At 42.1% G+C, this 14,296-nt stretch overlaps 1 protein-coding gene across 1 annotated transcript in view; it reads right to left on the reverse strand.

The window, feature by feature from the left end:
- The window catches only part of SLC6A3 (solute carrier family 6 member 3), a 126,023-nt gene that overhangs the window by 79,638 nt on the left and 32,089 nt on the right, over nt 1–14,296 (reverse strand). The window contains exons 3-4 of the mRNA XM_083188114.1: nt 5,541–5,672; nt 566–803 (exon numbers count right to left, since the gene is read on the reverse strand). Of these exons, the coding sequence (XP_083044240.1) occupies nt 566–803; nt 5,541–5,672 (370 nt within the window). The remainder of the gene's footprint in view (nt 1–565; nt 804–5,540; nt 5,673–14,296) is intronic.

Consider the following 14,296-nt stretch of genomic DNA (forward strand, 5'->3'; position numbering starts at 1 on the left):
ACTCCATGCCCACTTGGATAGTAGGGGTATGAAAAGGACCCCTTTTTCCCATTGAATTCCATGTTAAAATGGACTCAGTCCATTTTAACATTGATTCCTATGGAAAAATCGGGTCATCGCATCGCATCCGATGGTCGCATGCGATGCGATGTACCCGATTTAGAAATCGGCAGCCCAGATACTACATAAGTACCGATTTTTGACACTTGTCTGACACCTCTGTAGTGGAGCTGTATATGCACTACTCAAAAATTTGATATGAGTCTCCTGTAAAGCCACAGACTGCAGATATGTCATTGTAAAGGGAAGCTTGGTAAACAGGCATTTAAGGATTATTTGATACACATGTATTCATGTATGTGGCACATGTACTATCTTTATGCTGTATTACAATCATTATATAGGGGGGAGCTGTAGTCTACATATTTTTTGTTTAGATTTGTTATTTATGTGAATAAGGCAGCACACAAGTGCTTTAATAGTTCTCATACTTTTAAATATACACATTATTATTCTACAACTTTATACAGCATTGGTCTTTACAAATCATTTTATCAGTACTTACTCAAAATATTCTGCAGCAGGTGTGGTTTTGTAAGAATCATTGATATAGGAAAATCCAGAGTCATTGTTATAGTTGTATCTTATTTCAGAGCAGTTAAGACTATTCCATGAATTGTTGCAGTGAATCCATGGCAATTCTGATGTGAATGAGGAGAACAGGTAATGTATGGCCCATGCAATGATAACATTGTAAAAAAAGCCCACATACAATGATATGAGAATGACTGTAAATCCAACTCCTAGAAAGAAAGACACAAATATATTTCAATTCAAAGATTCATTCATAGATAAGTCATCATCGTAATTAGAGGATCTCAAAACGTTCATCTTAGATGGGATTATATTCATCCTGAGAAATAATTCCTCCTATTTTGAAGGCACTTATTACATCCAGCGGATTTGGACTGCTATGGGAACCAGATTTGCCCCTAGTTATGCGAACCTCTTCATGGCCTACTGGGAAGATCTTGTAGTGTGGCACAGAGGGGTTCTGGGGTGAATCTAGTGCTCTGGTGTTGCTACATAGATGATATTTTATTTTTTTGGAGGGGAACACCTGAGAAATTGGATAATTTCTGTAGATCCCTATATTCAATGACTTCAATATTAACCTGTTTTTTCCACTAGTAAGGAATCGATTACTTTCCTAGATCTTGATCTCTATTAAAAATAATAAATTAGAGACTAAAATGTATAGAAAATGACTGTAATATATATATCGAGAGAATCGACACCATGATAACTGGCTTGAAGGTATCCGTTACAAACAATTCATAAGATCAAACAGAAATTGCACAGAACAAGAAGAATGTGAAGTTCAGATAAAGGAAATTAGTCAGAGATTTATTAATAAAGGATAAAAAAAATTATAGAAAAGGCTGAAGATAAAATCTCTTTGATACCATGTAAAGTCTTAGTATTAGAAGGTAACAAAAAATCTCAGAAAACTACTGAAAACACCAAGTAGGCATTCATTAGCCAATTTAATGCTCTATGAAATGCCATCAATTGGTGTCCACCTTCCTTCCGTCTGGGTAGAATACAAACCTACACTGTACCAGTTCCGCATCTGTGGAACGCAATCCATTGAAGTCCACCTCCCTTCCGTCTTGGTGGAAAGCAAATGTCCTAATACTTCCGGATCCAGTTGCAATATTTATCAAGACGGAACTTCCATCTCCGTTTTTTTAAGTGATTGTGGATATTAGTGATCGTTTTTAATATATAACCTAAGCTTTTTATACTATTATTATGTTTATGTATTATTGTATTGACATATCCCTATACATAAGTATGTATTGAATAGTCCATTACGTACGAACCGGTCACTTCTGGCGGATGTCCCTCCCTCCATCATGGGTCGGACTCTGTTAATCATTTTATCATTTAAAGGGGGCTCCATGGAGATAGTGTCCCACAGCTTCTGATGAAGGAACTTTGAGGTCTGAAAATGTGTTTAATCTGCCAGGAACATCATCTCACTGGACCTCGTGGAGCATCTGATAGCCATGGGAGGAGCCAGCACCCCAGGCTTGTCATTAGCAATTATTGTCCTAAGCAGTTCTTCACACCTATCATGGTGTTACATGCTTTTATTATCTTCTTTTATGTGAGTGCACAACTGTAAGGAAAGTTGTATCCTTCAAATATACAGTGGTGGACTATTGCATATATTTTTGAGTTTCAGAAGAGTTTTGGAAGGTATCATCTGGACAAAATTTATCCATACAGGACCTCAGTGTCCATACAATGCTTTCTGATGTTTGAGATTTCTATACACAGATGTAGCTACACTGAACTGGAACCCGTGTGCGCCTCACATGCACACGTGTCCCAATCTCTTGACAGCGGCGCTGTGGGTCCGTGCCCGTCTCCGCTTCAGGGAGATGGGCAGGGTTATGGGGGGGTCATGGTGGCAAGGGGGATCGGCGGCGGGGACCCAGGGCAAACTCCGTTGCCACAGGGCACGCAAGCGTCTTGCTGGCGGAGGCTGGTGATACTTTCGCCAGCCCCTGCAATGAAGAGGCCGGCTCCATCTGTATTGCACCATGGTGGTGCCACAGACTTTGCCCAAAGTATAGCCCAACACTGCATGTCCCAGGACATTTCTGATACCATGCTATTCTGCATATATTCTGTGTACCGCATGTGCAGATACAAAGGGGGGCAATCTCCCCTCTAGGATACTGCCACTCCTGTCACTACTCCCTGCAGCAGAATCCAGCAGCTGGCTCCCCCATCCCCTCTCCTACTTGTGTCTGCTACTCCCCTCTCCCCATGCAGATGAGATTGACCTCACCAACCCCAGCATCCAGCACTCTCTGCAGCTGCCAGTTGGACTCAACAAGTTTAAAGTAAAGAGCCGCGAGTGAGAGCGTCTGAGGCGGGGGCATTGTGTGGGGTGCAGGGCAGAGCTAGGTGTGCTGAGAGTCAGGGGTACAGCCCAGGCAGAGAGAGCCACGAACAAGCCTGACTCTTTTTAAACGGGTCAGTCCACACAGTCTCTCCCCCTGCAGCTGCTGGATCCCAAGTGGAAATATTCAATCTGGGGTTATTTCAATAAACAATTTTTGTGCAAAGTAGGGATTATCTGCAGCGCTGGGTAAATATGTAATCTATATGGGATATGCAGGGTTTCAGAAAAAAGTTATTCCAGAATTTTCTTCTTTTTCTTAAAAATAACCTTTTATTTGTGAAGTCAATATATGCAAAAAAGATTGCCAAAAATATGAAAAAAAGTTGTACAAAATATAAAAAATGCAGCAAATGCAATACAAAATATAGTTTCTTGCAGAAAAAAGTTTTAAATAGGCTCACCGAACCTCTCGGGGGCAGAATCTCCTATCACTTTAGATGTTTCTCAGTGGGATTTCTTTTAGCAGGACAAGTGCTGCTCCTTCACTGGTACTCTTCCCTTCAGGCACCACACTGCCACTGTGGTGACCCTTCGGGTTTTCCCTGTGTCTGGATGAAGTATTCCCTAGTGTGTAGGAGACAGGAACGGTAATCCTTAGAGCAAAGAACACAGCCTGCGTTGCTCTCACCGGCCAGTGCCTGCCTGCGCTCGCAGTCTGGCGGGTCACAGAGACGCTGATCTTTACATTTTTGCTGTGGGGCTCCGATGTTGTCCGGATACCTTTCCAAGGTTCACTTAGGTGTCTGTGAGCCTCTCGGGGTAGATGGTATGCACCCCGGTACTGCTCCCTTGTGTCTGGCGGCTATTACTCTTGTGCGAGCTCCAAGAGTAATAGCCGCCAGACACAAGGGAGCAGTACCGGGGTGCATACCATCTACCCCGAGAGGCTCACAGACACCTAAGTGAACCTTGGAAAGGTATCCGGACAACATCGGAGCCCCACAGCAAAAATGTAAAGATCAGCGTCTCTGTGACCCGCCAGACTGCGAGCGCAGGCAGGCACTGGCCGGTGAGAGCAACGTAGGCTGTGTTCTTTGCTCTAAGGATTACCGTTCCTGTCTCCTACACACTAGGGAATACTTCATCCAGACACAGGGAAAACCCGAAGGGTCACCACAGTGGCAGTGTGGTGCCTGAAGGGAAGAGTACCAATGAAGGAGCAGCACTTGTACTGCTAAAAGAAATCCCACTAAGAAACATCTAAAGTGATAGGAGATTCTGCCCCCGAGAGGTCCGGTGAGCCTATTTAAAACTTTTTTTCTGCAAGAAACTATATTTTGTATTGCATTTGCTGCATTTTTTATATTTTTGTACAACTTTTTTCATATTTTTGGCAATCTTTTTTGCATATATTGACTTCACAAATAAAAGGTTATTTTTAAGAAAAAGAAGAAAATTCTGGAATAACTTTTTTCTGAAACCCTGCAAATCCCATATAGATTACATATTTACCCAGCGCTGCAGATAATCCCTACTTTGCACAAAAGCCTGACTCTTTGTGTGGGGTCCTCTGCTCTTGCTGGCACTAAACGGGTCCCCAAGATGCCTCTGCACAGCACAGCACATAATAATGCTCCTGAGAGCCCCAGCTCATCTTCGCAGCAGATGATGGTGGAGAGTGGTTGAGCATTAACCCCTTGCACATTGAGAGTACATTGGTACTTATTCAGATCTGATCGCAGTACAAATGTGTTTCCAAAATGTGAAAAACCATGTGCACTGCACGTGGGGCAGATATAACATGTGCAGAGAGAGTGGGGTGGATGTGTTGAAACTGAAATCTACATTTCAGTGTAAAAATAATGCTGCCAGTATTTACCCTGCGCAGAAACAAAATAACTCAAACAAATATAACTCTCTCTATACATGTTACTTCTGCCCCACCTGCAGTGCACACGGTTTTGCCCATTTTGAGAACAAATTTGTACTGCGATCAGATCTGAATAAGGGCCATTGTGTGTCCAAAAACACTAATTCTCTGCTGGGGGGATTGAAGGGAAATCTAGACACAATCATGATTGTGAGCAGGTCTTTAATAGATATGGACAGCTTTTTAACTACCGCTGGGTATGGGGATACATTGTATTTCTTCCTTTAGAATCTAATTAGTATTTACTTAAGTAAATAAGATATGACGACAGAATACATAAAGGGGAATATTAAATTGCTAAGCAAATGTTTACATACGGGATAAATAAATCACTATATATAAAGAAACAGTTTTGAAATGCCCTAAAGACAACCAGATATTTAACCCTTTGCGTGCCAACATCTCTATAAGAAAGATGCAAAATATCCACTAAAAACACCATTATTGCTCACACGCTTTGCATAAATCCAAATAACAAAATGTCGTGCACAAAAAAGATTATATTTCCTATATAAGGTAAACAGTACAGGTCATTATGATGAATAACTATGTTTACTTGCCAATTTTCACACCTATTTTGACAAATTCACTTGACACTCAGGGTTAAATATTGGTACACATGAAGTGTACATACTAGTTATATCAGTTCTATTTTGAATCACCATAATAATATTTTAAAATATTTCTTACCTTTTAATATAGGACATATCTTCCAGACTCCTGCAGCTCCCTCTCGGTTAAATTGCCCTATTGCAAGCTCCATATAGAAGAGGGGCATGCCAGCAATAATCATGAAAAACAAATAAGGCACCAGAAAAGCACCTGAAAATATAAGAAATGACACTACTTAATGTCTTGAATTAAGAAATCTTCATTTATGGATGGAAAATGTGTTCTGTATGCATGAACCTTACTGAAGGGGACAGAGTTGATGGCAGGGAAAACAGGGCAATATTAGGGGCCACAGGGTCCCCAATGCTCTAATTTTTACATTTTAAAAAAAAAAGTTTCTGCTGATTGGCCACCACCTCTGACCAGTCGCTGCTTGTCCTCATCTCATGTTTCAAACTGGTATCAGCCTTCTTGATCACTGTACAGATTGATGTCATTCACTGCTCTATAATCGATTGCTGTGGCTGAGCACAGATCAGAAAACATTGCTATCAGCCAGTCAAAGCTGGCGGAACCGGGTAAGCGGGGATAGCACCGCAGAGGGGTGCCAAGCCAGAGAGAAGCTGGCTATCCCCCACTCACAGGAACTCATCTCCGCTGGAGAGTCCATTCCCCAGCATGTCGCAGGTAGCCAAAACCCCTGCATGGTATGGATGGCCATCTACCATCGTTGATTCAAAATCCTTGATGATTCATGGCCGAATACTTTTGCCATCAATGGGGGAGATCCAGATGGTTTCCCTCCATCGATCACACAGCAGTACCGATATTTGTTCTTTTTTTTCCAAGGTGCCGGGACACGGAGCATAGCCCCACCCCCAAAAACCCTGAAGCCCCATCCCCAAATTTTAATTGGCTTACTGGCCAGTCAGTCAAAGAAAATGGCTGACCATCAAAAGCTAAATCTATTGATGCCATCACATGTAGTTTATTATCATCGATGGCTGGTTGCAGTATCTCCATTGATGACAACCATCAATGGTGACTGCACCAATGGCCATCCCTACTGTGTGGTGCAGGACAGCCCAATCAAAGGCTTGGTGATGGCTAGCTCAGAATGGCTGCCTGGACAAAGAGCATGTAACTGCCCATGGCAACTAGCATGAAGCCCCTGGCACGGAGCATGTCACCCCCCCTCATTTATCCCACTGGCAAAAAGCATGTAACCCCTGGTATTAAGCAAGAAACCCCTGGCAATTTGTAACTCCTGGCAATGAGCATGTACTGTTACCGTGGTATAATATGTAATAGGCATTACGGCATGTGGCATAATATGTAATGGGCATTAAGGTGTGTGGCATAATATGTAAATATTATTATTATTCTATTATTTAAATATCACTTATGAATTGACCTACATTACCAGTATATTTTGGAGCATGGGAGGAAACTGTAGTTCCCAGAGGAAATCCACACAAACTGGCACAGTGTGTTTAAGGGGCTCTACTAGTCACAGTGTGCCTAAGGAGCTCCAGCTGGCACAATGTGTATAATTGGCACTACTGTGTGTTGCAATTTGAATAGTGGATACTACTGTGTGATATGAATTGGTGCTATTATGTGGCCATGCCCTTTCTCCAGGAAGCCACGCCCTAAATAATTTATGCACACCTTTAACACACTGTCCATATTTTTGGTGTGTGTGTGTGTGTGTTGGTGGGGCACTAACTCCTTTTCTGGCACAGGGTATCAAAAAGTCTAGTAATGGCACTGCTGCTACGGGGGCACATTATGTTTATAAATAGCACTACTATTGGGCATTTTACTAATTTTTCTCAGCATGCACCTTCAGCATCTCTTTGTATAGTATGGGAGGGTGCAAATTTAGTTTGCAGGGGTATGGCAAACCTCGTAGTACTGGCCCTGAAGCGAATACACTGATAGTAACAAGGGGATCAGAGGGACATGTGTTGGATTCTACAAATACTGGCAAATTATATTTAGGTGTACTAAGGTAAGTCAGACTCCATATCTAACACATGCTCAGCCTACTGGGTCTAGATTATTAAATATATATGAGAATACTATGGTAAGTCAGACTCAGTACAGAAGTTATTCAAGAAAAAAGAAGAAAAAAGAAAGACCTACTGGTGCTCTCTTTATAACTATGTTTTCTGGACTCCAATGAAAAAAAAATCATTAAAAATTAACCTTTATTATAATGTCCATAAAATTCCCATTAAGTTGGGTATGATCCTCAATGTTTTACTAATATGGTTTTAAAAATATTTTTTATATACCCTGGGCTAATATTGCCTCAAATATTGCGTTAAAATCAATCAGAGCACACTTGCAGTAGCCTCTCCCCACTCTGCCGGTCTTAGTATGTCATTAATTTGCCAGAGCCGCCAATTCGTTCTATGTCTGCCGTTCTAGCGGCTTCAATACAATCTCCCCCTGCTGTTATTAAGTTTCCCTTTTTGTCATGCTTTAGAACAAACACACTTTAATTTCATCATAGACACCATCGGTCAATCAAGCGATGCAATATCAGAAGAAAACCAGAGTCGTCTATACTAAACTTATAAAAACCTACTGGCACTATTAAGCTCAATTAAGCAATCCCAGTTTACTATTAAAATAGTAACACAATCCCATAGAGACCTGAGTGACAGTACATTCTCTACAGATGATACAATAACAGTACATTGTAACAACCTCAAGACAACCCAACACAAGGGATTTGATACTTTTTTTTACATAAATTGTTACAACTTGCTAGTAATCTCCCCAGACACAACCCTCCAGCAGAAATGAAAACAATTTAATAAATTAGAACAAACAACACACAGACCGAATAAAACTGAAAAATCATCTATTTGAGGCAATATTAGCCCAGAGTATATAACTATAAATAAGAATAAGACACCATTGCTAAACAGTGTATAACTGTTTTTTTTATCACTATTATTTATTTGTATGTTTTATTTTATTTTTCAACTTTTCAGACATTCTTTCTGACCAACATATTTTTAAAACCATATGAGTAAAACATTGAGGATCATACCCAATTTAATGGGAATTTTATGGGAATAATAAGAATTTTTTTCATTAGAGTCCAGAAAACATAGGGCCTTATTCTGATTCACTCTCAGAGGCAAATTCCTTCTGAAATGGACAAAACCTTGTGCACTGCAGGTGGGGCAGATGTAACATGTGCAGATAGAATTAGATTTAGGTGGGATTTTTCTTCAAAGAGAGAGCTATATTGCAGTGTAAACATAAAGCAATCAGTGTTTTCCCTGCACAGAAACAAAATAATTCACCCAAACCTAATTTTCTCTGCATGTTTTACATCTGCTCCCCGCCCCCCCCCCCTGCAGTGCACATGGTCTTGTTCATTTGAGAAGGAATTTGCCTCTTAGAGTGAATCAGAATAAGGCCCATAGTTATAAAGAGTGCAAAGTAGGTGTCTTTCTTTTTTCTTCTTTTTTCTTAAATGATACATACCTAGAGAGTGGGAGCCCCACAATATGAAGCACCAATACCATAGGTGCAATAAATGACATACATATAAACTTTTTTGCAAGTGATTGGTGCGGACTAAATAATCCCTATGTGAGATCACTTGCCATTTGGATACTGGAGAGCAGACATGCACGGGCCAAATTGAGGGGAACCTAAACTTTGATTCAAGCTTAAATTTAAAAAGCGATTTTTCCATCTATTTGGAGGCTAGAAACTAAAGGCCTTCACCATTATTGACACCCTTATTTATATAAACATAGTCTTTCTGCCCTGAGTACCACTCTCCTATGGAATTAATTAAATAATGAGATAACAATTTACCTACAAATGTAAAAAAAATTCTATTATTTTGCTCTGAACATCTATTGTGGAGAAATTCATTTGAACTCCATTAAAAGTTAAACATCATCTTCCTGAAGAAGTGGTGTCGGCAGACACTATAAATACGTTTAAAATAAGGTTGGATAAAGATTTATTGGTTAAAAACATCCACTGGTACGAATAAGTAACATAATCTGTCTTTAAAATATCGGAACATACTTTACAACAAGGGATAAACTATTATAAACATAGGTTGAACTAGATGGACGCAAGTCTTTATTCAGCCTCACCTACTATGTAACTATATGTAACTATGGCCCTTATTCTGGTTGGTGCGGTAATGTCCGCGTGCGGTCGGTCCGCCGATGTTTTGTGTCTGCGCATGTGCAGAGGCGTCTCTGCGCATGTGCAAATGGGACGCACGTCCAAATTCCGCATGAAATGTGTACACTACGAACAGGGGGTGGAAAGGGGCGTGAAGGGCTGTTTGGGCTCATTACCATATGTTTACACCCCGCGTTTCATGGGCGTTCCCATGAAAACGCTGGGCGTACGTATGGTAATGCGGTCGTGACGCACGTGTAGGGGGCGGACATATGACATTGCCGGATGTCAGCTGCCCGCCCAGATCCCTGCTTTTGCACGGAGAAATGCCCGTGTGGTCTGAGGTTGCGGGAGCTGCCTGGCCACTCGGTCCTGCATTCGATGGTCTGCGACCATCGAATGATGGGGGAGGTTCCCTGAGATGGAGGAGGTGTATTCATGAGAAATACACGTGCGGTCGTTCGGACAGCTTCTTACCGCTTACGGACGGAGTTGGCGATCCGTATGGAAGGCGGGGTTTAAGACGCATGGTGCTGGCCGCATATTCGGATCCGGCCGCACCGATCAGAATAAGGCCCTATGTAACTAAAAATCCTTAAAGATTCATACTAAAAGTATCAAACCCCTGATGAAGTCTCATAAAGAGACGAAAAGCGTCAGTACTTGGTATGATTCCTAATCCCAAGAAAATACTTCCATTTCAAAACGATTTGTTTTTATGGATTTTATAATAAATGTTTTATATTTGAGAAGAAATCTTGGTTGACTATAATTACAAAAGAAGTAGGAAAGACATAAATTATTTCATTACGACAAATTGTCCATTTATGGGCGCTGTATAACACTATTGGGTTTTACATTGGATTGCGTGGATCCCACTAGTAGGGGATCTAGTGTTATTAGCGACCTTTCTCATCTAGCGCAAAAATTCTAGTGATATTGTATAGATATATATATATATATATATATATATATATATATATATATATATATATATGAATGATGAATTCTGATGAAAATTCCTGTGAGAATTGAAACGTTAAGCTAATCCCTTGCGTTTGTGATTATTTCCGTGAGTGCCGCCTGCCTCGCAACTATCTATGTATATATATAGCAGACACATCCTCATATCAGGCAAGCAGAACATAAGGATAAACCAGCACCAGTCTCATAAGATAAACGTGAATCATATTTAATGAAGCTAGCAGGCTTCAATGGTACATGGCAAACAACAGCTTAGCAGACATGTAGATACATTACTGTGCTGGTCCCATTCTGGACGGCAGCCATTTTGGTGTATGCACACCTTTCTCAGCAGAATATAGCCATTACCTATATATATATCCACATTCACTGTTATTTATCACCTTGACAAAGGGGCGTCAGGGCCCCGAAACGTTGGTGTCTCATCCTAATACAAAAGTTTTGTGAAAATCCTTGGAGTGCCGCCTATTATTGTTCTACCTACTTCGATCCTGTGGAGGGCACCGAGGTTATCTGTTTGGAAAGGGTAGAGTGCCGGACCGCACGCAGTCTGTATATATATATATATATATATATATATATATATATATATATATATATATTTATATATATCCATCCAGGTGTTTCACCCTGATGAAAAATGTCTAAATACATTTGAAACGTTGGTACACCTGATTGGTTTCCGAGTTCTTTTCTACTGGAGTGCCACCCTCATGCACCTGGATATATAGGAGTCTTCTTTTCTCCCAGGAGGGCACCCAGTCCATTTCCCATGATTAGCCACCCCCATCTTGTTTATATATATATATATAAATATCTAGAGGCAGAGGCAGTATCTCCCGACATCAAAGTAATGTGGAGGATCCAGACCAGGTTTTAGAGCAGTTGCAGAACCCAGGTGTCTAATCAGCAGCACCTGGGATTTTCTGATATAAGGTTGATTAGCTACCCGGGGGTGTTCTATTGTAGGGACCATTGAAGCCTTTCAAGAGGCTGTTATGCTGAGAGTGCCTGTATGCTATGTTACTACCTGTAATAACGACTGCTTATGGATTTAACCAGCTATGCTGTGACCTGCTGTTCAGAATAAACAACAAAGTCTTCATCTCCCCGTGTTTGTGATCTTTGTCACAATTGGTGGAGAATGCAAGCAAGGACACTGTGTACAGCAGAAACTGTTGATAAGCTACCGGTGTTTAATCTGTTTTTTTCATCTCTCTCTGGTTATGCAGAGCAGGAGGCAGCCTTAAAGGGCCTTCACATTATAGGCAGACTGTTTGCTGTTGTGTGTTAAATAGCCATAAAAGCAGCCGGGTGTCGGCTTGGTCTGTTTGATAAGCCCGGCACATTATATTAAGCCTCCTAAGTTTGCACTTAAAGGGGAAGCACAGGGTAAGATGGAGTAATTACTGGAAAATGTGCTGAACTGGCAGCTGGACAGCAGAAAATGGCTGAAAAACAGCAAACTCAGATGCAAACCCAGCAGACTCAAATTCTAATATTGTGTGATGAGTTAAAATCGCAAAAAAAGTGAGCCAGACCGGGAAAGGCTACTGAAGCTCACCCAAGCTAATGAGATTGGGGCATTCCCTTGTATGTTTGAGTGCACGGTCATGTGGTTGGGATGGGCTGTGGAGGAATGGTCTGACAGGCTGGCTCCCTGTTTAACAGGGGATGCACAGCGCGCGTATGTGGATATGACTGTGGCTGAGGCATGCTCCTAACCTAGCCTGAAAAAGGCTATACTTGACAGGATTGGAGTGACGGGGCCCAGCAAAGCCCAGGAGTTCCATGACTGGAAGCTGGAGGGCTCTGAGCCTCCCAGGATCAGCTGGCTAAACTAGCCTGGCTGGCAGAGGACTGGTTGCAGCTGGATAAAAACTCTGTAGTGAAGATTGTGGAGATAGTCACACTGGACCAGGCTATGTGGGTGTTAGACCGCTCGGTACAGCAGTGGGCTAGTCAGGCTAACCACCAGACATTTGAGGAGTTGGCAGTGGTGAGTGGCACCTGGTGCTGGGAAAGCTGAATAAAGCCAGGTCAGGATACGTGCCAATAACGAAGCCTTATACTCAGGTCCCAGTGGATAAACCAAAGGCTCCACCTCCCTTGGTAAGCTTTGAGTGCGGCGAGCCTGGCCATGTGTGGCGAGATTGCCTGAAACAAGGAGAGCCAGTGGATTGCAGCTTGGCGGATGTGGGTGTATCCCAAGCAGAGTCCTCCCTGTTCTTGGTGCTGGTACAGTTTGAAGGCCAACATATTGGTGATAGTTGATTATGCCACCAGGTACCCGGAGGCTATACCCCCTGCACAATATGAAATTGCCAGAGAGCTATTAACCATGTATACCCACTTAGGAATACCAAAAGAGGTTTATATGGACCAAGGTACACCTTTTAATTCTACAAAAAAAGTAGACAGGATTACCACCTCAGTGTACCAGCCACAAACAGATGGCCTAGTAGAAAGGTGTCACAGTGTCACAAGAAAAAGGAGATTGGGAACTGCTTCTACCTCAGAGAGGTACCCCAATCATCCTTTATGGGAGACAGCCTTTCTGGATTCTAGATTTCTTAAACGAAAGGTGGTAAGAACAACTATGCCAGGACCCTATTGTCATTCAGTTTGAGGCCCAGTTATATGGTGTCTAAGGCAGATTGCGCCACTCCTGAATGAACACATAGAAAGCGGCCAACAATGTCAGAAACAAAGGTATGATGTTACCTCAGTCAACCGATCCTTTAACAGAGGATATAAAGTTTTAGTGCTATACCCACCACAGAAAGCAAGATGTATTCACAATGGCGGGGCCCTTATGAGATCATAGAGGTGATGGGACCGGTCATTTACAGGGTTCTACAGGAGGGTAGAAGGAGGGAGGTACAAATCTACCATGTAAACCTGTTAAAACCCTGTAAGGAAACTGCCAGTCAGCCCTCTTTGGTAGCTAAAAAGGTTCTAGAATGCCAGGAAAGGCCATATCGCATTCCCAAATCAAATCGGGCAGCAGTAAAGCAAGAGGTGGAAGAGATGTTACACATAGGCATTATAGAGGAATCCATTAGTGAGTGGAATAATCCAATTCTCTTAGTATGTAAGCCTTCAAGTGCTTTAAAGTTCTGCGGTGACTTCCGTAAACTAAATGAAGTGTCCCAGTTTGATTCTTACCCTATGCCCAGGGTGATGAATTGGTAGAAAATGTAGCCAATAGTCAGTATCTCACTACACTTGATTTGACAAAAGGGTATTAGCATATTCCATTAACAGAAACTGCTAAGGCAAAAACAGCCTTCTCTACCCCAGTAAAAAGTTCTCCCATTTGGTTTACATGGTGCCCCAGCAATCTTCCAGAGTACTATGAATAAGTTGCTGCGGCCCCACAGGGAATATGCAGCTGCATATTTAGACGACTTTGGGCCTTATTCTGGTCTGTGCGGACGGAGCCGAATATGCGGGCAGGACCGTGCGTCCTAAACCCCGCCTTTCGTACGGATCGCTCACTCCGTCCGAATGCGGTAAGAAGCTGTCCGAACGGACCGCAAGCGTATTTCTCATGAATACACCTCCTCCATCTCAGGGAACCTCCCCCATCATTCGATGGTCGCAGACCATCGAATGCAGGACCGAGTGGTCAGGCAGCTCCCGCAACCTCAGACCACACAGGCATTTCTCCGTGC

Source organism: Crinia signifera, chromosome 5 (genome assembly GCF_055691185.1).
Source record: "Crinia signifera chromosome 5, ASM5569118v1, whole genome shotgun sequence".
In the NCBI taxonomy this organism is placed as follows: Eukaryota; Metazoa; Chordata; class Amphibia; order Anura; family Myobatrachidae; genus Crinia; species Crinia signifera.